This window comes from Canis lupus, chromosome 14 (genome assembly GCF_003254725.2).
Source record: "Canis lupus dingo isolate Sandy chromosome 14, ASM325472v2, whole genome shotgun sequence".
Classification (NCBI taxonomy): Eukaryota; Metazoa; Chordata; class Mammalia; order Carnivora; family Canidae; genus Canis; species Canis lupus.
Genome location: NC_064256.1, coordinates 59990841 through 60018138, shown reverse-complemented (window position 1 = coordinate 60018138; position 27298 = coordinate 59990841). Strand labels below are relative to the sequence as shown.

Sequence of the window (27298 nt, the reverse complement as noted above, 5' to 3'; positions counted from 1 at the left end):
GCGGCTCCGTGACGCCCGCCGAGGCGCAGCGCGGCCCCCGCCGGCCCCGCCATGGACGGCAGCCGGCCCGGCGCGGCCGCGGGGATGCGCACGGGCCCCGCGGGCGCCGCCAAGCCCCTGGCCTTCTCCATCGAGCGCATCATGGCGCGCACGCCCGAGCCCAGGGCCCTGCCCGCGCCGCCCCTGCTGCCCGCCGCGGCGCCCAAGCCCGACGCCAAGCCGCCGCTGCAGCTCGGCCCGCCCGTGCCCTGCATGATCCCCTTCGTGCCCGTGGCCTACGACGCGGGCCCCAAGGGCGCGCCCGGCGGCCCCGAGGCGCGCAAGGCCGGCCCCGAGGCCCCCGCCGCGCCCCCCGCGCCCCCCGCGCCCGCCGCGCCCGCCGCGCCCCCCGCGCTCCGCTGCGGCGACCTGCTGCACTGCGCGCTGAGCCTCAAGGGCGACCTGGCCCGCGACGCGCTGCCGCTGCCGCCCTACAGGCTGGTGCGGCCGCGCGTGGTCAACCACTCGTCCTTCCACGCCATGGGCGCGCTGTGCTACCTGAACCGCGGCGACGGCCCCTGCGCGCCGGCCGCCGGCCTCAACATCCACCCGGTGGCCTCCTACTTCCTCGGCTCCCCGCTGCACGCCCCGCCCAAGACCTACCTGGCCGAGAGGAACAAGCTGGGGGGCCCGGCGGCGGACAAGTTCCCCGCGGCGGTGGCCTTCAAGGACTTGTCGCAGGCCCAGCTGCAGCACTACGTGAAGGAGAGCGCGCAGCTGCTGTCGGAGAAGATCGCCTTCAAGGCCGCCGACTTCAGCCGCGGCTCCCCCCACGCCAAGCCCAAAGTTTTCACTTGCGAAGTGTGTGGCAAGGCAAGTAGCACGGCCCCGTGCTTCCCGCCTTCCTCCCCTCCATCCTTCCTTCTCTCCTTCCTCTCCTCTCTTCCCTCCTTCCTTCCTGCCTGCCTTCTCTTGCCTTCCTTCCCTCTTTCCTCCCGTCCTTCTTTCCTTCCTTCCATCCTTCCTCCCTTCTCTCCTTCCTTCCTTCTTCCCTACCCTCCTTCCCTCCTTTCTCCCCTCTTTCCTTCCTTCCCTCCTTCCCTCCTTTCTTCACTCCTTCCTTCCTCTCTTCCCTTCCTCCCTTCTCTCTCCTTCCTTCCTTTCCCTCCTTCCTTCTTCCCTTCCCTCCTTCCTTCTTTTTTCCTCCTTCCTTCCTTCTTCCCTACCCTCCTTCCCTCCTTTCTTCCCTCTTTCCTTCCTTCCCCTCTTCCCTTCTTCTTCCCTTCTCTCCTTCCTTTTCCCTCCATCCTTCCTTCTTCCTTTCCCTCCTTCCCTGCCTCTTTCCTTCCTTCCCTCCTCTCTTCCCTTCCTTTTCCCTCCTTCCTTTCCTTTCCTTTCCTTTCCTTTCCTTCCTTCCTTCCTTCCTTCCTTCCTTCCTTCCTTCCTTCCTTCCTGCCTTCCCTCCCTCCCTCCCTCCTTTCAAATCTCATTTTATTTTCTTATTGTTTGTATACGTTTGCTATAAGGTCACCTCCTGACATGCCCCCCCTGCACCCCGCACCCGTGCCCGGCTTGGTTTCAAAGTGCTTGCCGGGCTAACTGTTCTCCTTGTCTTTAACTTTAAGGTCTTTAACGCGCACTATAACTTAACCCGTCACATGCCAGTGCACACAGGAGCCAGACCCTTCGTTTGCAAAGTGTGTGGAAAGGGCTTCCGGCAGGCCAGCACCCTGTGCAGGCACAAGATCATTCACACCCAGGTGTGTTCGTCTGTCTCAATTTCACCCCGCTTCCTTCCAAACGGTTTGTAGGAAGACAGCGGCAAACTCTCACTCTTCGTTCGGCGTGAGGTCTAGAATGTGCTAGCTGCATGGGGGAGACGCCGGGGTTTTGCCTTTGTTCTGCTTAAACGCACGAGAGACCGCATGACTGTTTGTGAGTTTGCAGGACCCCACTTAATAACAAAATACCTTATACCTGCCCCGCTTTTCTTCCCTCCCTCTTAGGAAAAACCTCACAAATGTAACCAGTGCGGCAAAGCATTCAACAGAAGTTCCACTTTAAACACACATACCCGAATACACGCAGGCTACAAACCGTTTGTGTGTGAATTCTGTGGCAAAGGATTTCATCAAAAAGGTATAGAACCCAGGAGGCCCTGCTTCCACGAAAGTTCTAGTCTTTTCCAGATATTTTAGAAAACTGTTTTCTGAGGTGCAGCTAGTTACTGGCGCGTGTGTCGCCGCGCAGGCTCCTGCCGGGTTGCGATGAGTAGGGTCAGAGAGGCGCGGTAGAGACCCGGAGGGGGACCTCCTCGCCTGGCTCTCCCTTTGGAAAGCTGGGTTAAGAACCCGTGTTAGAGCGCGGAGGAGCGGCCTCGGCTGAGGGCAGCGGCCAGCCCGGTGCGGTGCGGCGCCCGCGGCAGCTCCTCCCTGCCGTCCCACCCTCGGCTCCTCTCTTCTCCAGCTCTTTTCCCATGTCCGCCCTGTCGTCTGTGTTGCAGGGAATTACAAAAACCACAAGCTGACCCACAGCGGGGAGAAGCAGTTCAAGTGCAATATCTGCAACAAGGCCTTCCACCAGGTTTACAACCTCACCTTCCACATGCACACTCACAACGACAAGAAGCCCTTCACCTGCCCCACGTGTGGCAAGGGCTTCTGCAGGAACTTTGACCTCAAGAAGCACGTCCGCAAGCTGCACGACAGCAGCCTGGGGCTGGCCCGCGCCTCAGCCGGGGAGCCCGGCGCCAACCCGTCGCCCCCTCTGCAGCAGATGCCGCCCGCGACCCTGCCGCCGCCGCTGCCGCCACTGCCGCCCCCTGGGCCCCTGCAGCCCGGCCTCCACCCGGCCCATCAGTGATCAAGGCCAAAGTCCCTTCCCAGCCCCTTTGGGGTCCCCACTACGGAGGCATGGGGATAGAGCTGGTCCTGCAGACCCCGCCGCGTCTGCAGGCCCCAGGGCGTGTTGGGCCCCACGTGGCAGCGCCCAGACGGGAAGCCTCTGCATTTCCTGGCCTTTCCCCTCTTGCATGCACCTGCTACATGGTTTTGTGTATTATATCCTATAGAGGCACTCACAATCATGAGAAAATTCGGGGTTTTGTTTCTGATTTTTCTTTTTTGATTTGGAAAGACTTCATCTCTGGTGGAGAGATGCTGTTTGTTTTGTTTTGTTTTTTAAAAACAAAATTCTACTGTATTTATTGAGATCTGTATTATCCTACCCGGGAATGCTGCACCATTTTAATTTTATTGTTGTATATATTTCCATTGTGTTCTCCTGCCGTCTCCAGATGCCTGCCGATCGTTTATTATCATTTCCTCTTTCCCTGAGGTAACAAGACACGGTGTGTATGTTATATATACACGCATAGGTGTGTGTGCCTGTAAAGGCACGTTCCGCATTCGTGAGTGCATACACACACGTACACACTAGGGAAAGGGGGTTCGATATGGATGAATTTGAATTTTGGTTTTGATTCTTGCACGTGAAAATTGATTCATTGACTTGGAAATAAATACTTGGAACACGCTTATTTAATCAACAAGCTTCGGGGATCTTCGTATTCGGCTAGATCAGGGTCTGGCTCCCCCATCCCTCCGTGGTCCTTCCAAGTTCCTCCCTCGGTCCATACCGCCTCCTGTCCCACCTGAAAGATTCGCTGAGAACGAATGATAGTCTCTTTAAGCCGCTATGACTTTGGTGAAGTGCAGAGACGGGAGCTGTGGGGCATGGGCTGGTCTCCCGCGCAGCAGGTGCTGCGCCCCAGCCACGGTCTCGGGGTGAGTTGGGGTGAGTCGCTGTGGCCCGGAGCTCCCCTTGACCCGATGCTCCCCTGGGTCCGGTGCTCCCTGTGTCCCTGTGTCCCCGCGACCTGGTGCTCCCTGTGTCCCCGTGCTCCCCTCTGCCTGATGCTCCCCCGGGCGGTGCTCCCCTTGGCTCGGTGCTCCCTGTGGCCCTGTGCCCCCGCGACCTGGTGCTCCCCTTGGCTTGGTGCTCACGGTGGCCCTGCGCCCCCCCCGGTGCTCCCCGACCCGGTGCTCCCCGACCCAGTGCTCCCCCCCGGTGCTCCCCCACCCGGTGCTCCCAGGCCGCGCGGGGGGCGGGGGGGAGGAGGCCGAGCGCCGCGGGGCCTCGAGCGCTAACCGCCGCTCCCCTCCGCGCCGCTCGCCGCTGCTGCCTGCAGGTCTCTCCTGTTTTCTTGCCAAAACAGTGAAACAACCGCTAAAGACTTTAATTAAGAGGGGTAATTAGTTCAGATTTATCAAAGCCGGGTTGTTAGACTATTAGCTGCTCAGTAGAAGCTGCCAGACGGACTCGCGGCGCAGCCCCAGCCCCAGCCCCAGCCCCAGCCCCAGCCCCCGGGTCCCTGCGCTCTCGACCCCCCCGGCCCCCGCCCCTCCCCCCGGCCCCCGCCCCCCCCCGCCCTCCGCTGGCCCTCGCGCCCCCAGCTCCGGGGCCGACCGTCGGGGTCCTCGTGCCCCCCCCGCCCCCACCCCCCGACCTGCGGCCCGACTGCGGCGCGACCTCCCGGGCGCCAGGACCCACCGCGGGGGAAGCGCGGGCGCCGCGGGGCGGGGAGGCCGCAGCCCGGGGTCAGGGAAGGTCGGGGGGGGGCGGGGGCGGGGCTCTCGAGGGTCCCCCGGGGCGCGCCTGTTCCCTGAGCAACGCGGGGAGCCCGGGTCGTGCCAAAGGGCAGACGTCGGCCTCGGCCTGGCCCGACCTCGGCTCCAGGAGGTTTGGGGTTACTGCCCCCCCCACCAAGGGACACGATCTCACTGTGAAAAGCAGGTTGAACAGGGTGGAGGGAACCAGCAAAACCCCTGCAGCCCGACGCCCGTCCGCGTGGTGGGGGGGGGAGGGAGGGAGAGAGGGAGGGAGGGAGGGAGAGGGAGAGGGAGGGAGGGAGGGAGGAAGGAAGAGAGAGGGAGGTGGAGGGAGAGAGGGAGAGGGAGAGAGGCAGGGAGGAGGAGGGAGAGGGAGGGAGAGAGGGAGGGAGGGAGAGGGAGGAAGGGAGGGAGAGGGAGAGAGGCAGGGAGGTGGAGGGAGAGAGGGAGGGAGGGGGAGAGGGATAGGGAGGGAGGAAGAGGGAGAGAGGGAGGGAGGGGGAGAGAGGCAGGGAGGTGGAGGGAGAGAGGGAGGGAGGGAGAGAGGGAGAGGGAGGGAGAGGGAGGGAGGAAGAGGGAGAGAGGGAGGGAGGGGGAGAGAGAGAGGGAGGGAGGGGAAGGGAGAGGGAGGGAGGGAGGGGGAGAGGGAGAGGGAGGGAGAGAGGGAAGGAGGGAGAGGGAGAGAGGGAGGGAGGGAGAGAGGGAGGGAGGAGAGCGAGCTTGTGAGCCTGATCCCGAGGCCTTCATGGGGGGGGTGGGAGCAGCAGAGTCCGCTGGAGGCTGGAGGGGCCTGGAGCGCTGCGCTCAGGCAGCAGAGGCCGAGGAAATTCTCTAAAATAAGCAGCACTGGAGACAGCTCCTTGTCCGGAGGCGGATTACCGATGAACTTTGATTTAGGGCAGCTGTTGGAGCTTCCGGACCTCAGGAGCGGCCCCTTGACGGTCGCAGGGCTCTGGAGATGAAGTGGGGGGCGGGCAGGTGAAGCTGATGAGAGGGCCTCTCCTCTCCTCTCCTCTCCTCTCCTCTCCTCTCCTCTCCTCTCCTCTCGGGAAGGCCTCCGCCCGGCCCCCTCCCCCCGGCAGAGAGTAAAGGCTGAGCTCCCCCTTCTCTGGCCAACCTGCCGGCGTCTGTGCTGCCCTAAGTGTTCATCCGTTCCCTGGCAGGACAGGCCCCGCGACGGGGAGCCGGCTGGTCCCAGCCCACCTAGGGCTGCCAGCAAACTCACTCATGTTTCTCAGAAGAGCGGCCAACACCCAGGGGACCTGCAGAGGACACCGGCTGGTCCTCAGCCGTCTCTGTGGAAAGTGCCTCGTGCTACCGACGGTCGGCGGTGGAGCAGGGGCTCAAGGACCGGCTTTAGGAAGTCACTCTCCTGAAGCTTCTGGTTTGGTCAGCCTGGGAGATCAGAATATAACACAGAACGAACACTCTAAATAGTTCCTACCGATCTTAACACAGAATGCGAGTCCTGATTTCCAAATCTCTCTCCCCCAAGGATGTCCTCTGTTCAGACTCTCAAACTTTTAGTTTGAGACCAAGTTTTTGTGCAAGATCAGAACTAAGGTGTCCCATTTTTTCAGTAATAGATGAAAGCATTAGTTACTAGCAAAGCAGTTACTTGTCAGTGAAGTTTGAAAGTTTAGGAGGTTTTTGTTTTTTGTTTTTTTTTAATAGAATTTTGCTCTTTTACAAATGTGGAAGAAATGAATCCAAAAGGTGTAATGGAGTCCTGACTCCCGGAATCTGTGCACCACCCTGCTTGATGATGTCTCTTTTCTTAGAGGTAGTTAGCAATGTCATAAATCATAATTTTGCTAGATTTGGTGACGATTCAAAGCATTGACTAAATTATAATTGTAATGGTCGTGTTTTGTCTTTGTATTCACCTCCAAATAGACGATATAAAGTATAAATTATCTCAAATTCAAAATCGGGGAAGAAACAAAAATGTCTTCTTCATCACTTTGTGAACGGTCGTAACAGGCAGATTTTTGTTACACTTCAAGTTCATGATTTTGAGGAATCATGATTTACTGCTATCCAACAGTACATGTTTTAAAAGCATGAAAATTAAACACAATTCTAAATTTCAATGGGTAAGAAGAATATGAAGTTGTTGACTTGTCCGGAAAAACATTTTGGGCCAGATGAAACATTGCCTTTTTGCTCTGCTTTTGCCAAACCGCAAGATTTCTTCCACACGAGAAATGATATATTTCCATTAGGTTAATTAAAAAACCAAAGAAAGAAACCATATTCATGATAAACCTTATCATGAATTTCACAGTTTCTAGAAATCAACGCGTATGTCCGTTCATTCCAGCTCCAGGGCATAGTAACAAAAAACAAATATTGCAAAGATAAATTAATCAGCACTGGGCATCTGTGTGTTCTTGGTGCTGAAGCAGTTGCCAGTTGAAGCCAGGGCAGGTCGTCCCACTCCGGGCGCAGAGAGGAGGGAGCCTGCTGCTCCATGACCCTGCCAGGCGGGCCGGCCTCCGCTATTATTATATTTTTCTGCCTGCAGTGAGACACGTCGCTCCTAATGAACTTTAAGCAAAAGTGAGAATCCGTCATGCACTTGAAGGGGCACAAAGTCATTACAAATGCCCAAGTACCTTTGCTGTCCAAGTTTGAGGTGACACTGGTATCAAGTGAAATCATATTCCTTCTGGTCTTGTGGAGATCGAGTTACTAAATAAAGATGAAACACACTTCTGTCAATACCAGTCTCCAGGGCTAATATTTTGCCGTCAAACAAACACATGTTGCTCATGGACGCAGCAGTGGGAGTGGGGAGAGGAAAACACCACATATCAGTTCTTTTTTTTTTTTTTAAAGATTTTATTTATTTATTTCTGAGGGACCCAGAGAGAGAGAGGCAGAGACACGGGCAGAGGGAGAAGCAGGCTCCACGCAGGGAGCTCAACGGGGGACTCGATCCTGGACCCTGGGCCCAAGGCGGAGGCTCCACCCCTGAGCCCCCTGGGGCGCCCCACGTATCAGGTCCTAAGGGGAGCTAGAAATCTACCACAAAATGAAGACCAGATCTCCGGTTTGATTTAACTCCGTCTTTCTTGATGAAAACAATATAGACATTTTGTGTATAAATAATCTGAAGGTTCAGACCCCTCGGGTGCAGCTCCCTCCCCTCACAGTAACCAACAAGCTGAGGCCTTTTGATGCCCACCCCCCCCCAAGAAGCGTGATTCTTCAGTTACACGTGAACCAAATCCGGAGTAGGTGACACATTCCACAAGTAAAAAATTGTTTACACAAATCTCTGAATCAGATTTGCACCTTAAAAATTTCAGCAAAAACCGGAGTTTGGAATCAACCTCTACAGGACAACAAATGCAATTGCTTTGACAAGAAATAGGAAGGGAGAGGGGGAGAAAGAAGAGAAAGGGGAGGAGGAAGGGCAGAGCAAAAGGAGGAGGAGGAGGAGGAGGGGACCAGGACAGGCAGGACAAGAAAGCCTGTCATTTAAAAGGGATTTTAAAAACAGAATAACTGGGAGGCCTGGAGGCTGAGCGGTTGAGCATCTGCTTGGGGCCCAGGTCGTGATCCCGGTCCAGGGACTGATTCCCACATCGGGCTCCCCGCAGGGAGCCTGCTTCTCCCTCTGCCTGGGTCTCACGAATAGATAAATAAAATCTTAAAAAACAAAACAAAACAAAACAAAAAAACAGACTAACTGGGGCACCCAAGTGGCTCAGCCCAGTAAGGATTCAGCTCTGGATTTCAGCTCAGGTCCTTATCTCAGGACAGTGAGATGGAGCCGCATGCTGGGCGCAGACCCTGCTTACGGTCCACTCTCCTCTCCCTCAGTCCCTGCTCCCTCTTTTCTCTCTCTCTCTAAAAAATAAGAGAAGAAAGAAGAAAGAAGAAAGAAGAAAGAAAGAAAGAAAGAAAGAAAGAAAGAAAGAAAGAAAGAAAGAAAGAGAGAGAGAAAGAAAGAGAGAGAGAAAGGCCAATTGCTACATGTGACTCTCCTTTCAATCTCCAATCAATCAAATGAACTGTAAAAATAAAAGTCACTCAGGAACACCTGGAAATTTGAACACTAAGTGTTTAATGAAATTAAGGAATTGTGTTGACTTTTTAAGATGTGAAAAAAGCGTTTTGGTTCTGTTTTTAAAATAGTGTTTTTGGAGCTCTGTCTTCAACGTATTATCAAATATGTCTGGAATTTGGCCTGAAAGCAGAAGGAATGGGACGGTGACTGGGGTGCAGGTAGGTGAGCGGCCGGCTGAATCCCAGGTCCCAGGTCCCAGGCCTACTCCGGGCCCCAGGTGCCAGGTCCCACTCCAGGTCCCAAGTCCCAGGTCCCAGGTCCCACTCCAGGTCCCAGGTCCCAGATGCACTCCACATCCCAGATCCCAGATCCCAGGTCCCAGGTCCACTCCAGGTCCCAGGTCCCAGGTTCCAGGCCCCACTCTAGATCCCATGTCCCAGGCCCACTCCGGGCCCCAGGGCCCTGCCGCTGAGCCCGCCCAGCCGGCCCGTTTCTCCCACGCACGGGGCAGCGCCTGGAGGGGAGGCCACCTGGCCATGCAGAGTGCCTCCGAGGCCCAGCAAAGCCAGAACTCGCACTCAGCACCCACCGATCATTCCACCGCTTTGCTCCCAGCACGACAGGTGCCAGCGGCCGTGCACCCGGACGGGGGACTCGATGACTTCGGCTTCCCGGGCCCGGCCCTCTGGGGGGACGCAGGCCCACGGCAACGGTCAGCGGTGTGTGAGCCAGACCACAGGGCTGTCTCTGGAGCGGCCCGAACCCCAGGGGCCTGCTTGTTCTCATTCACTAGAGCTGTGGCTCCAGTGGGGACACGGGTCTCCCAGAGGGCACTTGGCCCTGGCGGGGACCTCGGGGTGTCCGCGGCCCTGGAGCGGGTGCCCCGGCATCTACCGAGTGGGAGCCACTCCGTGTCCCAAGACGCTGTGCACTAGAGCGCGGAGACCTGTGCCCGCGACAGAGGATGACCCGGCCCCGCATGTCCGGGTGCCAGGATGGAGCCTCTCATTCCCCAGGCAGGTGCTGAGCGGGCCAGGCCAGTGGCCCCACTCGGCGCCGTCCGGGTGCCCCCGGGCTCCGGCCTTCTCTCCCGCGGTGTCCACTAGGCCACTCCGCTCATTCAGTGGAAACCTCGCACCCACTCCACGGCCGGTTCGGAGCATCCGTGTGTTCGCCTTCCACGGCGGCCTCTTCCTTCCCCCAGATTCCCCATCTATTTGCTCTCCCGGGGGCTGTGAGGGTGTGTCCGCGTCCTGCTAACGCCAACACCTGTCACCTGGGGGATGTTTCTGTTGTTTGTTCTCCAGATCATATGCCACATTTTTTTTTGCGTCTTTCTGCCTGTATCGATGTTTTATCGTGGCTTAGATATGTAATTCGAGTTACCATATTGTTAACTTCCGTATCCTTTAGCGCTGAGGATTTTAGAAAGCAGGCAGTTCATCTGCTCTCGAGTCAGCGTGATCCTGTTGGGGCTCAGGGTTGGGTCGTGTTAGCAGGGTCTGTAGCAGCCACAGTTAAGGCGTAGTTTTTCTGGGGTCTCAGCGAGTCTCTCCACTCCTGCTGGTGGGAATTGCAACAACTCCCAGCACCGGCAAACCCCAACATCTCCGGTTGGCTCAGAGGGCCCCAGCTGTTCCCCACCAGGCTTCATGGAGTCCCTCTGTATGCATAGAGAGCTTGCTCTTCAGCCACAGACCCCAGGGGACCCCATGCATGTATCTGGAGCTCCCCGCTCCATGCAGGTCATAACTTACCCTATAGTTTCTAGCCACTTCAGCAGCCCCACCGTCTGGCATGTCTACACCAGGAGATGGCTGCTTTCCATTTGGACTCACTTCTCTGGGCCTGGGTTTGGAAAGAGCCTCCAGGGATCCCTGGGGTCTCAGCGGTTTAGCGCCTGCCTTCGGTCCAGGGTGTGATCCTGGAGTCCCGGGTCCCACCTGAGGCTCCCTGCATGGAGCCTCCTTCTCCCTCTGCCTGTGTCTCTGTCTCTCTCTCTGTCTCTCATGAATAAATAAATAAAAATCTTAAAAAAAAAAAAAAGAAAGAGTCTCCATTGCTAAAGGCAGAAGATGGAATACCATGTGATTGAGGAGGTTGAGTATTTTTAGCTTGGAGGAAATGTAGTCTTTCATTTATATAATCATTTATCTTAAAAAGTTACAGGAGTAGTACGGGAAGTGGACCGACATCAGGACTGTCCGTAATCTCACACGAGTTGGCAGAAAATGTTGCACAGTCCATGGTGCGTCTTCACACATGTTCATACAGCATCCGTGCGTATATACTGTGGTTCAATTAAGCACAAAGGTTTTATAAAGTGAGTTTAAAATAGAATATGAGAAATATATATGTAGTTAGAAGTAACCAAAATTAGTTAAAAGGATGAAAAGTACAATGGAAGAGAACTGAGAGTCTCTCAAAGAGGATCTAATGAGGTCCTGGAGGGGGGCAGTGGATATTTGAGAAAGCTTTCCCTTTTTTAAAAATTTAAATTACACTGTTTTATTTAAATTCAATGAACCAACATATAGTACACCATCGGTTTCAGATGTGCAGTTCCATGATTTATCAGTTGCCTGTAACACCCAGTGCTCACCACGTCACGCGCCCTCCCTAGCGCCTGTCACCCAATTACCCCGTCCCCCCACCTCCCCTCCAGCGCCCCTCAGTTTGTCTCTCATGGATTTTCTCCCTCTCTGATGACTTCCCATTCAGTTTTTCTGAGGAAGTGGTTTTAGTGGGAGAATTTTTACCGCCTTCTGGATCTTCCCTGTCTATAACCCAATCTTTTCTGCAAGAGACAAATCTTAGGGAGTAAGAGAAAATACAATTCAGAACAAAATCGTTTCTGTTCTACTTGGAGCCTCCCTGTTGACCTCTAGAATTTATGGTGAGAAAAGTCTTAAAACCTAGTCTTCTGCAAGAGACAAATGATTTTTCTTCATTTCCAAGTGCACATTTAGTCCTTCTGGATATCTTAGAGGCAGTTCTAATATTCGTCTCAAGCATATAAAAGATAAGGAATGTAATTATTTCTATAACACCTGTTTGGCTTGTGCCAAAGGTAAGTCGATCTTGGAGAATGACACCTGAATTATGAAACTTTATCGGCGGCTGGTTCTGATTATAACTGTCGTCCGTTGGCCAACTTCTGGAGTCACGGACATGTACCTTGGAAGGACATGAATGCTCCTTCTTCTGCAAGAGGAGTAAAGAGCGCCCGAAGCCACTTGGTTTCACCCGGAAAGGACAGCAGTACACTTTGTAGCTTCTCTGCTCTCTACACAACCTGAACTGCTAGAAACTCGAGTCTCACTATTCCTCAGGAAATCATGTCAATCCACTGTATTGATTATATCATGCTGACTGGCTTGGTTGAGCAGGAGATTGCAAGTCTATTAGAGGCCTTGCTAGGGCACAGGTGTGTCACAAGGTTAGTAACAAACCAGATGAAAATTCAGGGGCCTGTCATTTTAGTGACGGTTAAGAGGCCTAGAGGTGTGGGATATGTTGAGATAGCACCTCCAAAATGAAAATGTGGCTGTATCTCACACCTCCTGTCTTTACGAAAAATAGCACAACACGTGACGGTTTTGGTTGTACAGTAACGTATACATCAGACATTGCTCCTTGGATGTATTCGCTGGGTGGCCTGAAAGCCTAAAAGTTTTAAGTGGAATCAAGAGCAAAATAGGTCTTCAGAGATGGTACAGCTGCGGTTCAAACAGCTACGCAACAAACTCAATAGTAATATAAATGTCAGTGGCAGATCCGAATGCTGCACAAATTCTCTGTCCAAGCTCAGTTGAAGAATCTCGGAGCATATCTTAAGGTTTTAGAACAAACTCGTATCTTCTTCAAATAATTATGCTTTATTTCAGAAAAATCTCTTGATTTGTACTGAGCCCTGGAGGAGATTTGGTGCCTGTCCATAGCTTTTTTTTTTTTATTCCCAAATATCCAATAGCTTTAACACCCAGTCTGACACTGGTTATCGCTGGCCCACCATGCCACAGATTTGAGTTTGTAAAGCAGGATTCTGTTACCAAGAGAAGGTGGTAGATTTGAAAATGGGCCTGATTAATTCCTAAAGGCATAAGTGAGTTGCAAGAGGAGATGCCCAAGGCTTTCATGTCACTTGTATTTTAAACCACATTTGCGGCCTTTTGGGGGATATTCTTTATAATAATTGACTGGGGGAAGAAATAATGAGCCCAGTTTAGAGATTGCTCTAAGTGATATGCTGACATTAGTCAGAAGTGAAACCTAGAGCATTATAATCCCAAATAGAGGGAGAAGTAAGGCAAATACTCCCTTGAGAAAGAACCTTTGAGCAGTATATCTGGTTGTTCACTTGAAGGAGAGATGGCAAGAAGTATGGATATATGTTTATTCTCAATCGGTGGCGAATATTTTACCCCGATGGTCAAGGACTGAGAAGGAACATGATTGGAAAATGTATGAAAAGGAGATCTGGAAAAGAGATATATGGATGGGCCTTTCTGAACAGCCCCACATCTGTGGATATTTCTGTCCTGTATGATCGAAACAATCAACAACTGTGATGACACGTTCTTATCAGGTAGGCAAAGTACCTCTTTCCCCAGTCACCCCATACCTGCCTGCTGGGTTCATAAACAAAGTGGCCTTGATGACAAGGGTGAAAGCTACGTATGGGCTCAATGGACTTTCCTGCCACCGAGACCGTTGTGACTTTCATGGATGAATGACACCCTTGCCAATAGCAGGATCTAACGCAGAGCCTTTCTCATGGTGCTATGGGACTAGCTGCCTACCTGGTGATACGCTGGTCACAGTGGATCTGTTCTTCATGGCGGAGAGCATGTTGTCGTTGCTGGAGTAGACGTTTATCGTGTCTAAGGATTTCCCTGTCTCTTATACAGAGTGCTTTTTCCCAGCACGTCCGTCCATGGATTCTCTAAATTCCCCATTCCATGCCACATGAATATTTTAGATTAAGAAATGTTATAGCTAGAAAATGGGTCCTGTGAATATACAGTGAGTTTATAGAACGTATTTATAATGAGCAAAATGGCTAAAACATTCAACACACATAATTGGCTAATAGTTTCCAACCTATATAAAGAATCTTGTAAGTCAAAAAGAAACGACAAAACAAAACCAATAGAAAAACAGGCAAAAACTTGACAAGGAATTACAAAGGAGGAAACCAAAAGTGCTCTCATACGTGTGAAAAGATGATTGCTTCATTTTCTTAGGAATCATCAAAGTGCAAGTTATCACCCCAATGAGATCCAGTTTCATACTTAACCAACTGGACAAATTAAAATGTTTACAATAGCAAGAGTAGTGGCTACACAGAGCATCCGTAACACCCAGAGGCTCTCCATGGGGAGGGAACCCAGAATAGTTTTAGAAATCACTTTATTTTTAAAAATTTTTTTAAAGATTTATTTATTCAGAGAGAGAGAGAGAGAGAGAGAGGCAGAGACCCAGGCAGAGGAAGAAGCAGGCTCCATGCAGGGAGCCCGACGTGGGACTCGATCCCGGGTCTCCAGGATCACACCCCGGGCTGCAGGCAGCGCTAAACCGCTGCACCACTGGGCTGCCCTAGAAACCACGTTAGAAGCCCTGTCGGCACTAACAGGCCAATTTTCTATTCACTTTTCCTATCAGCTAGAAATTCCTTCATTAGCCGTATAACTTAGAGAACTTGTGGTTCCCTATATGCCCATGGTACCAGGGACGTGCAGGAACTAGGGTAAAAGACCTCATCATTGCACTGTTACAATCATAAAAAATTGGGAACAACTCACACGTCCATTAACAGGAGGATACGCCCATTGTGGTGTGCGTACACAATGGAATAGTGTGCAGCAGAGCATAGACGGAGGACCGCCGCGTGTAACGGCCCGGAGACATCTCAGGAACATACTCTGAGTGAATATGCAGGTTACTGAAGGGTGCACACTATGTGAATCCATTAATAAAAAATTGTAAAAGCATTTGTGGTAAAACTACCAATAAAACTCAGAAATGAAGAACAAAAAATTTAGAGTAACAGCTACCCACGAGCCGGAAGTAAGTGAAAGAGGTAGGAAGCACAAGAGGGGTCAATGCTAAGAGTTACGGTCTTTTTGTTAAAATAGACTATTTTCACCAGTCGGAATGTGAACACCTGAACCAAATCAGGTCTCTTCAGCGGGGAAGGAAGGAAAATGACCAAGGGGCAGGTGGGTCGCGGGGTCTGCTGCACACATACACTGGTGCACTAATGATGGGCCCTGAAGGGGGGGGGGGTATGCCGTGTGTCCTCTTGAGCCACAAGTGAACCACGTGCTCTCCTGAATCGTGCACCAGTGTATGTGTGCAGCAGCCCCCGCGACCCGCCTGCCCGTCGGTCATTTTCCTTCCTTCCCCGCTGAAGAGACCTGATTTGGTTCAGGTGTTCACATTCCGACTGGTGAAGTCAGAATCTGACTTGTAACTTAGGTATATTTTGCTTAATTTATGCCAAGCATTGTGGTTTTTTTTTCCCATCAGAGATTTGTTGAGAGTGAGCAGTGGGTATTGGTAAATATCGATTGGCTCTCAAAAAAAAAAAAAAAAAAAAGAAAGAAAGAAAAAGAAAAAGAAAAATGAATAGAAAAGAAAAGAAGAAAAGAAAAGAGGCCAGAGGCGCCTGGGTGGCTTAGTGGGTTAAGTGGCTGCCTTCAGCCTGGATCATGATCTCCGGGTCCTGGGATCCAGCCCCGCCTCGGGCTCCCTGCTCAGTGGGGAGTCTGCTTCTCCCTCTCCCCTCACTCATGGTCTCTCTCTCTAATAGATGAAATCTTAAAAAAAAAAAAAAAAATCCTGATTTGTAGCATTCAACAATTTCCCTGGTGTAGATACTCCCACTGTGGCCGGTTCAAGCTACCAATGTGACGTCAACTGGGTCACAAAATTCCTGAAAATTTAACAGTTCCCTCTTGCAAGCCAGTACGAGCCAGCTACAACACACTCCTGACAGTGAACACCTGGTTGTTTCTGCCAATAAGAAATGAGGGAGATTATTCTGGAAATTATTTGGGGGAAAGCTTTCATTACTCATGAAAAGAGACTCAGAAGAACAGACCATCCTTTTCCTTCTGGGGGCTTTTACAGCTTCCTATTGCGAAAAAACAATCAGCAAAGAGGAAAGGTTGTTATAGTAAAAGTACGTACTCACCACCTAGAATCTCCTATTAATATTTTCCGGTAGTTGGTTTATCACATATCTACCCATCCTCTATAACTCCATTGATCTTACTTCTTAATGCACTTCGAGGGACATTACAGATCCCTTATCACTAGACACTTCAGCATGTATCGTACTAACTAGAGTTCACTAGATGTTGATAGTTTTCGTCTTTTGAAATAAAATTTACAGATGAAATGTAAAAATCTGAAGTGATAAACACATACCCTGTGTAACCCAATCCCCACCAACATACAGAACATTGCTCTCACTCCAGAAAGTTCCCTCATTCTCCCTCCAAGTTAATCCTCACCTCTTCCGCCAAGAAGCATCTGTTGTGTTTTTTGCTCTCATAGCTTGATGATGTCTATTCTAGAATTTCATATAAATAAGATCATGCACTATGCCCTTTCTTGTGTAAGGCTCTTCTCAGGCAGCGTAGGGTTTTGGAGACTTACCTACATTGTTGAATGTGTCAGGGATTTCTTCCTTTCATAATCATGTAGTAGTATTGCATTGTGTGATATGCCACTCTTTGTGCATTCTTCTCCTATTGGACATCTGGGACTTTTCCAGTTTTTGACTGTTTTGAGTCCAGTTGCTATAGACATTTTATACAAGTCTTTTTGTGGAAACATGGTCTTAGTTCCCTGAGTAACCACCCAGAAGTGGGCTTATTGGGTCAAAGGGAAATGTGTTTTAATTTTGTAAGGACGTTTTCCCCCGTGATTGTAACCCTTTACACTCTACAAAGAATAAATGCAAACCCTAGGGACTCTACACGTGGCGTCGTGGTGGGCATGTAGTGCTATCTCATTTCCTTGATGACTAATGATGTTGAGCACTTTTTCATGTGCCTATTAGCTACTCGTTCTTTTTTATCAGATATTTATTGAAACATTTTATCTGTTTAATTGGGTTGCTCATCTTTATATCATTAAGCTGTAAGAATTGTTTATATATCCTAGATACTGGTCTTTTAACAGAAATACACTTTGCCAATGTTTTTCCTGGTCTGTAGCTTCCATATCCATTTTCTTAATGGTAACTTTTGATAAGCAGTTTTTAATATGGATGAAACTTAATATACCAGATTTTTTCCTTTTGTTTATCCTTTCTAAGAAATGTATTCTTAAAAAAAAAAGAAATGTATTCTTACCTCAAAGTCATAAATGTTTTATTCTGCTTTTCTTGATGAGGTCTAGAATCCATCCTGATTTAATTCTGGAGTATGATGTGAAGCAGGGATTGAGGGTCACTTCCTTTCCACATGCATATCCAGTTTCCCCAGAAATATTTGTCAAAAACCTTCCTTTTTCTCATTGGATTTCTTCAGTGTCTTTACTCAGAACAAGATAACCATATAATTGAGAGTCTGCAGTTGGAGTTGGTATGCCATTCCATTGATTTAAAGACTATCTTCGTATACTATCTTGATTACTGTAGCTTTGTAGTAAGTATTTATTATTACTTTTTAAAGACTGCGTTTACTATTCTAGAAAGTTTGGATTTTTATACACATTTTAGAATGACCTTGTCATTTCCAGAGTCCTGCTGGAATGATGGTTGGAGCTGTACTGAATCTATACATCAATTTAGTGAGAATTGATGTATTGATGTAATTGATGTATTAACAACATTAAGTATTCCAATCCATGAATATGGTTTATCTCTTTATATAGACAGCATCTAATTTCTGTGAGAAATGTTTCACAGTTCTCAGTATGGAGGGTTTACATATTTTGTTGTATTTATTCCTAAATATTTCATGTTTTCTTGGTCCTATTCTAGATTGAATTCTTTCTAAATTTAACTTTCTAATTGTTTACTTCTAGCTAATAGAAACACAGTGGAGTTTTGTACATTCCCCTCATAACCTGCAACTTTGCTAAATACATTAATTTGTGCAGTTGATTAGTAGATTCCATTGAGTTTTCTGAGTAAACATTCATAATCCGCAAGTAAAAATAAATTTAATAAAAAATAAATTTGCTTCTTTCTTTTCTGCCCTTTGGCCTTTTATTTCTTTTTTCTTTTTTCTTTTTCCTTGACTTATTGGAATGGCCAGTGTCTTCTGGGTATTTTGGTGTTTCTCTTTGTTGCCTAAAACCTTAGCAGCTACCTTGTAATATGAAGGAAGATAACTTGAGGGACGCTTGGGTGGCTCAGTGGTTGAGGGTCTGCTTTTGGCTCAAGGCATGACCCCAGGGTCCTGAGATGGAGTCCTGCATTGGGCTCCCTGCGGGGAGCCTGCTTCTCCCTCTGCCTCTCTCTGTGTGTCTCTCATGAATAAATAAATAAAAATCTTTTTTTTTTTTTAAGTAAGATAACTTGAAAAGAACTTGCTGAAGATGGCAGAGCATAAATCTGAAGGAACCTACACCCTAACGACTTTATCAAGCTGCTGTATTCATTCCCTATTGCAAATTTACGTCTAGACTTCTAGTGAGGGGAGGTAGAAATCATTTTTGGAGGCAGGTTTAACATAAAACCTAAAAATCAAGGAGTTTCTCTTGCATAGTACTTTGTAAGACCCGGAGAGTGGCCTAACAATATTAAATTTGTAATTTCACATTCTTTTGCACGAAGAGAACTTCAAAAGTGGTAGAAGCTTCAGGTTTCATAATGCTTGAATCTGCCTAAAATCCTCCATTGTTGAAGTCATTTCCAGTTGTGATTTCTGTTATTTGGAGCTAAGAGCATCTTTAAAAAATAAAGAGATAATGTGGCATTTGCATCCTTTAACATCTTCTGACAGAAAATACATTCTGGCTTTTCTTTGTTTTTCCTCTTTTGTCAGTGCATATTCTCAAGATTGGGACCACTTGTCAGCTATCATCATCATAGTATTTACTTTTGAATCAGAAAGTGGGGCCTCTCTCCTTAAGAAAATGAATGGCCCTGTGTACTAATTAGATTTCTGGGGACAAGCCATAAAATTGGACCTGTATATTTGAAAAGAAAAGGCATTTGCTAAATGGAAATTGTTTGGTTTACAGACCCAGTTGGTCCGAGTTAGGATCACAGAGCTTTGAACTGAATTCTGAAACAAAGAGTGACAAGGAACAGTCATGATCCTACTCGGGATGATGCCATAGGCACCATCGCCACTGGATACTTGACACCAGCACAGCCAAGGGCCTGGTGCTAATATCTCAGAACAAAGAATCTCAGCCAGAAATACTACATTGGCCTTTCAGTGAATGGCGTTTTTGAATGTTTACTCTACTCATCCTCCTGAGCTTCCCCAGATTATAGATTCAAGGCTCATTAAGAAGTCCTCAAAAATGAGTTCCCAAAGACCCTTTCTTTCTTCCCCCACAGCAAGATTCTATGAAGGCCGGTAAAGTAGATTGAAGAGTAGCATTTAAGGAAGAACGCTTGTAATGAAATACAATTTTCTTTTCCCAGTTGGGGAATCTGAAATACCTTCAGAATTTTAGGAAAGAAAGACATTCTAAGAAAAGTTTCTGTAAGAGCATTGAAAATGATTTTCTTTGTCTCAGGAGGAATTTAAACCAGATTACTAAAATACATAAATATACTAAGAAAATGAAGTTTAGAGTTAACAGATGAAAAAAAAAAATGAAGGCAGGAAAGATAAAATCAAGCCTGGAGTGGGTTTAGGACGTGAACTGTATTGGCAGGTCTTGTTGTTTATTGGTGCTGAGACACAAGTTATGATTTACGCTTTTGAAAGGGAGAAATCGCCAGAGGTGCCACTGCCTGGACCTACACAAAGATACGCTGCAAAGGAGTAAAACTACACCAGGAGTGACACCCGGTGGAGATTTCCAGAGTAGGTCTTCCTAGAGAGGACCCTGGGTGGAGGCAGTGGATTTCATCCTCATAGATTTCCTTACAATAGACACTAATTCTTAAAAATGGTGTCCTGGTGGGGGTCTGGGTGGCTCAGTCAGTTAAGCATCTGCCTTTGGCTCAGGTCATGATCCCAGGGTCCTGAGATCAAGCCCCATGGCTGGCTCCCTACTCCGAGGGGACCCTGCTTCTCCCTCTGCCCCTTACCTGCTCATGCTCTCTCTCTCAAATAATACATGAAAAAAAAATTGTATCCTGTTGCTTTGCTCAGCCTGGGCCACTGACAACATGTGAAAGTAAAACTTAACAGAACAACCAGTGAAGGGCCTAGCAGTTTGATTCAGGAACTCACTTCTTTTTTTTTTTTTTTTTTTCTTCTAAAAACAGAGCATTTATGGGTGTAGTTAGACTGCATTTCAGGTATTTCTTCATGAGTGTTGACTTTCAGTGAATTGAAGTAACATAACCCATAATATAACCCAACAAGCAATGTCTTAAATATCAATAGAGGTGGAGGATTCAATTAAAATTCCATTATGAAAATTGAGGAATCCGAGTCGGTTATGTGCTGGAATAGAGTGCCACGCTACTGTGGCACAGAGAGGTGTGAGGGACCCCGTTAGGCAGGGCCGAGGGGTCTGTGGGACGTAATTTCGACTTTGCTCTTACCTACAATGAATCTTTGAAATCTATTTTTTTCTGTTATAGGGCAGAGCTGAAAATTAGTTTAGCCTGGAAAAATTTCACAGCAGTTGTAACCAAATACTCACCTCGACCATAAAAAAAAAATTAAATAAAAACAACAACCTCCCCCCTACACAACAAACAGCTACCCCCCTCAAAACCTCAGGTTATTCCATACTCTGTAACGCCGGGTGGTGGAGCTGTGCTCGCTGAGGAGCTTTCTGAGGTAAACTGGTTGTGAATACGCGGCCAAGCAGGACGGTGAACTTACTCTCCTGGTAGCGTGGGAACCTGTTCATCCTCAGGTCGTAACACGCTATTACATATAAGGGAGAAAAACACCTCTTTATTCTGCATAACACCCACCGCCCAGGCATGACCCTGGGTTTGATCGTGAACTCGGTGGGTTTCAGAGTCTGCGTAATAGTAAAAACTATTTCCTTCCCGTAAATTTAAAGCATGAAAAAAGATCGTAAAAGCTGGAAGCAATTTCTTGAACAGCTTTAGTGAAGTACGATTTACACACCAGACTAAGTTTTTAAAGTAAACCTACAGGGTTGTGCAATTATTACTAGAGTCTAACTTTAGAACATTTTCATCCCAATATAGATACTGATATAAATATGCGGACATAGACATAGAGATATTCTGGAAGTCTAAAAACAACTTTTGGGGTAATTCTTTCTTTTTTTTTTTTTTAAGACTTTATTTATTTATTCATGAGAGACCCAGAGAGAGAGGCAGAGACCCAGGCAGAGGGAGAAGCAGGCTCCATGCAGGGAGCTCGACGTGGGACTCGATCCCGGGACCCGGGGTCATGACCTGGGCCCAAGGCAGACGCTCCACCCTGAGCCCCCCGGGGTCCCTTTTTGGGTCATTCTTAGCAAATTTCTCCACCAAGGTAAGGGCGGATGACCCCGCTTCAATCTTTGGCCACATCCCCTGGCCTGTAGTCCGCAGGCGCCCCAGCGGCAGCAGGAGGAGCAAGCCGAGGGCACAGAGCCCTTCACTCGGGCCTGTGCCCGCCATTGGCTGTGCAGGGACGGCCACCTGCAGGGACCTTGTCCTTCCCGCCTCTTAGGCACCTTTCTGGATCTCAGGGCAGAGATCACTCCCTTGAGGGACCCTCAAAAGGGAAAGGGAGTGTGGCCCTTGCAGCGCGTCTCCCAGGAAGCGATGGGTGTCTGCGGCCTCCCGCGGCCCGGTCGGTGGGCTGGTGGCGGCCGAGCACCTGCGGCAGGGAGCACCGCCAACGGCTGAGCTCACGACGGACCGAGTCCTCCCCACATCATGTGCAAGAGTGTGCCCCCGGCAGGTGTGCGTGAGGCCACCGGACTGCCCTTCAGAGAGGTCTCCCGCCAGACCGTGGCCAGCACCCCAGCCAGCGCGAGGGCCGTCCCCGGAAAGTCGGAACTAATACAACAGAATAGAAAGAATTTTAATGTCCTTTCATTAATAATGAGCTGCAGTAGTTGTGCACATTCACTAACCACATTTATCTTTGTCATCAGGCATCGTCTCCTTATGTCCTTCGTCTATTTTTTTAAGTAGACTCCAGGCCCGGGTGCGGCCTCGACGCATGACCCCGAGACCAAGTCACATGCTGTCCCCACTGAAGTGGGGAGCACCCCCGCCAGGTGCTCCCCCTTATTCCTTGGAGTCTCACGTTCAGGAGGACTCAGCTTTGTGCCGCTGCCGACCACCGGCCGGGCTGGCCTGAGTGTTCAAGGCTGCCTCTGCCGGAGGCTGGGACTCCGACCCCCACCTTCCTCCCAGACCAGGGGTGACCCACAACCTCTTGCCACCGTCCGCTTAGCAGGCTTATTGGGGACTGACGCTTTCCTGAGTCAGCAGGACATCAAGTCAGGGTCAACACTTTCCTCCCTGTTGAGCTGCTTTTTGTGTGCTGCTGGCTCTCCCCAGCGTGCCTGCTTGTTTCCAGTCTCCAGCACATTCCAGCTCCCGCCAGTCTCCTGCTTTCTGCATATTTGCATGGCTTTGGGGGTTGCTGTTTGCCTGGTTTCCATCGGAGTCCTTTGCTCCCGCCTCTCCTTCACTAAGCACCAGTCTCCTCTGAGTTCTGCAGTCCGGTCCTTCCACCAGGCTTCTTGCTTCCTGTTCCTTGACTGGCTGCTGCCAAGAACCCACTTGGACAATAGTGTTGGGAGACCACCTGGTGGCATCCAACCTCGGGCCTAGGGCAAGGAAGCAGTAACATATCATCATGGAGCGGTGCTGTAATGGGCAGGTTACAAAATCAAGAAACCCTGAAGAGGTGTCGTCGAGGGTGCTGTAGCACGTAGCATCAGTCCTGCTGTCCAATGAATGAATGTCAATGGTGCCGGCTCAATTAAAATAGTCCAGTATAGGCTAAGGGACAGAAATTTCTAGCATAAATATGGAAAGGGGCTTTTGGATTGCTTGCTGGGACAGGCCCTCCTTACAATCCCTCACCTAGTCCGTCATTACTGATATTTGGAATTGGTGGTTGTGGTTGAAAAAATAATGATCTGAAGCTCCCCCGTTGTGAGTCTAGTCAGCATTGACGTCCCCCTTGGATTGTGCTCCTTAAGCGATCTTCCTCACAATCAGCAATTATCTCAAACCGTCTTTCAGTGCACACTTCCCTTATTGATGAGCTCTCAAATCCGCTTAGTTCTCACCTCACAGTGGTCACTTCTGTAGCTTGAAGTCCTCAGAAAATACTTCTTCCAAATTTATACCTGGCTGGGACCAGACCCTTAACTGATACCAGGAAATTCTAGAGGAATTTATAGGACATTGATCTGCAGCTCCTGGAAAAAAGTTGGACAAGTGTGCCATTTTTTTTTTTTTAATGTAGGCTCTACGCCTAGTGGGGAACCCCATATGGGGCATGAACTCACAACCCTGAGATCGAGCCCCAAACTGAGATCGAGGTGCTTAACGGACTGAGCCACCCAGGTGCCACAGGTATGTCCTTCTTAATACCTTTATTCCACCTATGTTGGTCAAACATCTACTACCGTGGTAAGAACCAAAAGAAATAACAATTAGGGCAAAATGTGAGTTTTACCTTTATAGAAATTTCAGCTTAATATTTATTGGGTAAACCATAATCGAATGTATAATGTGACCTATTCTGTGATAGACGTATAATCAAAGGCCATTTAATTCAATAAATATCATTGAGTGTCTATAAGAGGATGGAGATACTCTTGTGAATAAGTAAGACAAAAGATTTTTCCCTCAGGTCCAATAGGTAAAGGACAAGTTGCTTTTCATTTGAGGAACTTGTCACTTCAGTGATGACAGGGTCTTGAAGAGGGTCCCCAAAGCACAGGTAACGTCTACCCAGGGTCATCCCCCCACCAGTCATCCATGTGCCCGGCAAGCCAGTCCTCCGGCCGGCCAGCCAGTGTGGCCTGGTGTGAAGCTCACATGGAGGAAGCTCGGACTCCACGGTGACAGAGGGCCCAGGCCCGTAGAAGAGACCGGGAATGTCTTAGAAGATGGAGCTGGAGTTGCGTGGAGGGGGACGCTGCTGATCTCTTCAAGGGATGCAATTCCGCGCCTTTGCCGCCTCGGCCTGTGTCTTCTTTGGGGGCCTGGACGCACCTCACTCTTCAAAGCGAAATGCTCCAAAACTATCATCGCCGAAAGGCTGTGGGGAAAAGGCAACGCTCATGCACGACTGGTGGAGGTTCACTGGGCGAAGCCGGTCCGGAGCTGCCGCAGAAAATTAAAGATGGAGTTGGTAGAAGGGACGGTGCGGCCGTGCCTCTTCCGGGTGTCCCAGAGGAGAGGAAATCGCCACCTCGAAGCGGCATCTGCACTCCACGTCCACGGCAACATTATTGAGGGCAAACGGCCGGGACCGGGCCCGCCGGGCCTGCCGAGGCCTGAGGCCTAAGACCGCGGCCCAAGCCCGGCGCTGAGGAGCGGGTCTCCGGGGGCTTTGGCCCTCAGGCAAAGGGCCTGTCGCCTTTCGAGCCATCCCCCGTTCCCCGGGGGCGTCCCCGCAGAAGGCCGTGGTCACCGGGTCCCTGCCGCGGCCCGGTCTGGCCCCCACGCCAGCCCCCTCCCGGGACCCTCAGCGCCCTGGCCTGCTCGTGCTGCACCCTCGCCCCCAGCTGCGGCCACGCGTGGGCCGCCTCTCCCTCGTGCTGGCCCTGATGCTGGCACGCCCGGAGGCCGCCGGAGCCGGAGGGTCACTTCCCGGGTGCGACCCTGGGTGCGACCGGCTCCAGCCTCCGGGACGGTTCCGGCCCCGAGGCAGAGCACCTACATCAGTTACCTGGGCTTCTGCAAGGGAGATTTGCCTTCTCCCCATTCATGTATTTGTTTAATCATCTATATAAATCAGTATGGAGTGAGGGGGGCTCACTGCGTATTTTGGGTCATAACACAATCCTAGTTTATTTCTTTGCTCTGACTGTCCCAGCTTTGGTCGTTGGGAGCTTGCTCAGTTGGCTCCTCTGTCCCTCTAACATAACCTCATCATTGTCAGTGTGTGTGTGTGTGTGTGTGTGTGTGCGTGTGTTTCCTTATAAGCTGACACTGCAAGATGTCCCAGGCTCACCCTAGGAATTTCCTACTCTAGGCATAGATGCAACAATTTCCCCAACTATCTCTGGTTCTTTTTACGGGAGAATGACATTAGAAATCAAGGTTGGGGGGCGCCTGGGTGGCTAAGTTGGTTGAGCATCCAACTACTGGTTTCAGCTCAGGCCATGATCTCAGGGTCATGGGATTGAGCCCCGCCATGGGCTCCACACTCAGCAGACTCTGCACCACACTCTCTTCCCCCTCTTCCCCATGCTCTCTTTCTCTAAAATGAGTAAATCTGAAAGAAAGAAGAAAGAAAGAAAGAAAGAAAGAAAGAAAGAAAGAAAGAAAGAAAGAAAGAAAGGAAAGAAAAGAAAGAAAGAAAAGAAAGAAAGAAGAAAATAAATAAATAAATAAATAAATAAATAAATAAATAAATAAATAAATAAATTTGGGCACTAGGTATGTTCTTTGCTACTGGGCTGTCATTGCTTCCAGTCTCAGAGCTGTCAGAGCAAGTGTGTATGAGTGTGTGTTATACCTGGCATATAACATACTGAAAATATTTCTTTTTTTTGGAAAATATTTCTTTATGTAATATTTCTGTATGAAGCTAAACATGAGTTTGTATTGATGTCTCAAACCTGAGTCAAGTAGCACATGGATCATTCTAGGCCTCCTTTGTTCCTATTTGTTTTTTTTTTATTTTTTTATTTATTTATTTTATTTATTTATTTATTTATTTATTTATTTATTTATTTATTTATTTTATGATAGTCACACAGAGAGAGAGAGAGGCAGAGACACAGGAGGAGGGAGAAGCAGGCTCCATGCCGGGAGCCCGATGTGGGACTCGATTCCGGGACCCCAGGATCGTGCTCTGGGCCAAAGGCAGGCGCTAAACCGCTGAGCCACCCAGGGATCCCCGGTCAGCACTTTTTCAATGAGATTGTTGTATATATTTACAATATAGTTAGATCTTCTTGACCCAGTCTGTCTTCCTTTCGGGGAGTCTAAGACCTTCTAAGTAATTCTTAAAAAAATTTTTCACATATTAAAGTTTACTCCTTGCGCTATGAAGTCCCATGAGTTGTGGTGACTACACGGTATCATAGATCCACCACTGTTGGGCCATGTGGAATTATTCCACCACCCCTCACCAAAATCTAACCCTCGCTTGTTCAGCCTCGCTACCCTGGAGCCCCTGGCAAACACTTACTGATTTCCAGCCCATGGGCACACACTGTGTCTCCATTTTTTTAGATTTCTTTAATTTCTTTCATCAATGTCTTCTTAGTTTTCCACATATAGATTCTGTATGTATTATGCTAGATTTATACCAGAGTATATAAGTTTTTGGTGTTATTGAAAATAGTATTAAGAAACATTTTTAGATTGTAGGTGTTCATTACTGGTACTTAAAAAAAAAAAGTCTTCCTTTTCACATTGACTTTGTATCCTGTGAACTTGTTGTACTAGCTTATTAGTTGCAGAAGTTTTTTGTAGATTCTTTGGAGATTTCTCTATAAACATGTCATCTAGCACTAAAAATAGTTTCATTTCTTCCCTTCAAATCTGTAGATCTTCTTATTTCTTTTTCTCATCTTAGTGCATTAGCTGGGATTTCTAGAACAGTGTTGAGTAGGAGTGGTAAGAGTGACCGTCTTTGTCTCGTTCCCAATCTTTGGAGGAAAGCAACCAGTCTCTCACTATAAATTTGATGTTAGCTGTAGATTTTTTTGTGTTTTTTTTTAAGTCTTTATTTTAATTCCTCTTAGTTAATGTATATAAATGTTATTTATCAAGCTAACGAAATTCCCCTGTATTCCTATTTTGTTGAGAGTTGTTAATCACTAATGGGTATTTCTGATTTCTACCTAAAGCAGAAAATTGATGCTCTTTCTGCATCAACTGATGTGCTCATATGACTTTTCTTCTTTATGTTACTGATACGGTGCATTAAACGAATTGATTTTTGAATGTGGAAGCAGCCTTGGACATTTGGAATAAATCCCACTTGGCTGTGGCTTATAATTCTTTCTATACATTGTTGGGTTATACAAATATGAATTTAAAAAAATCTCCTGCCTTGAAAGGTCCTTATAGTTAATTATAGGGGAATAAAGAAAAGACACATGCTTAACTATAAAATCCAAGGTGGAGCATAGCAAATATTCTAAAAAAAGGGGCGGCGGGGGGGGGGGGGGGGAAATCCTACAGGTTTTTAATAGAGGGAAAGATCCTAACTGGTTTGGAGGAGTTAGGGGACACGGCTAGTTAACATGTGGCTAATGGAGCATCGGAATTTGGGACCTAGAGAAGATTTTTGGATCGTCTAATTCAAATCCTCTCCCTTTCTTATGAATGAGATAGTATAGTGCACAGTCTCTCTCTCCCTAAGCAAGGAATTGGGGTCTGATCTGAGTTATCCCATCTTTACGCCAGGCAGCTTTC

The 27298-nt window shown here is 48.8% G+C and overlaps 1 protein-coding gene across 1 annotated transcript; it reads left to right on the top strand.

Moving 5' to 3' along the window:
* The first annotated feature begins 51 nt into the window (after window positions 1-51).
* FEZF1 (FEZ family zinc finger 1) lies at window positions 52-3421 on the top strand. The gene is made up of 4 exons (XM_025477110.3): window positions 52-852; window positions 1605-1739; window positions 1986-2118; window positions 2483-3421. Exons 1-4 carry the CDS (start codon window positions 52-54, stop codon window positions 2839-2841), a joined length of 1428 nt encoding a protein of 475 aa, XP_025332895.1. The 3' UTR covers window positions 2842-3421.
* Window positions 3422-27298: the final 23877 nt, after the last annotated feature.

Bases quoted from the DNA above. Each gene is read 5' to 3' on its own strand.
- FEZF1 (XM_025477110.3), top strand. From the start codon at position 52: ATGGACGGCAGCCGGCCCGGCGCGGCCGCGGGGATGCGCACGGGCCCC. The intron at 1,740-1,985 runs GTGTGTTCGTCT...CCTCCCTCTTAG, and splicing joins ACAAGATCATTCACACCCAG to GAAAAACCTCACAAATGTAA. The intron at 2,119-2,482 runs GTATAGAACCCA...TCTGTGTTGCAG, and splicing joins CAAAGGATTTCATCAAAAAG to GGAATTACAAAAACCACAAG.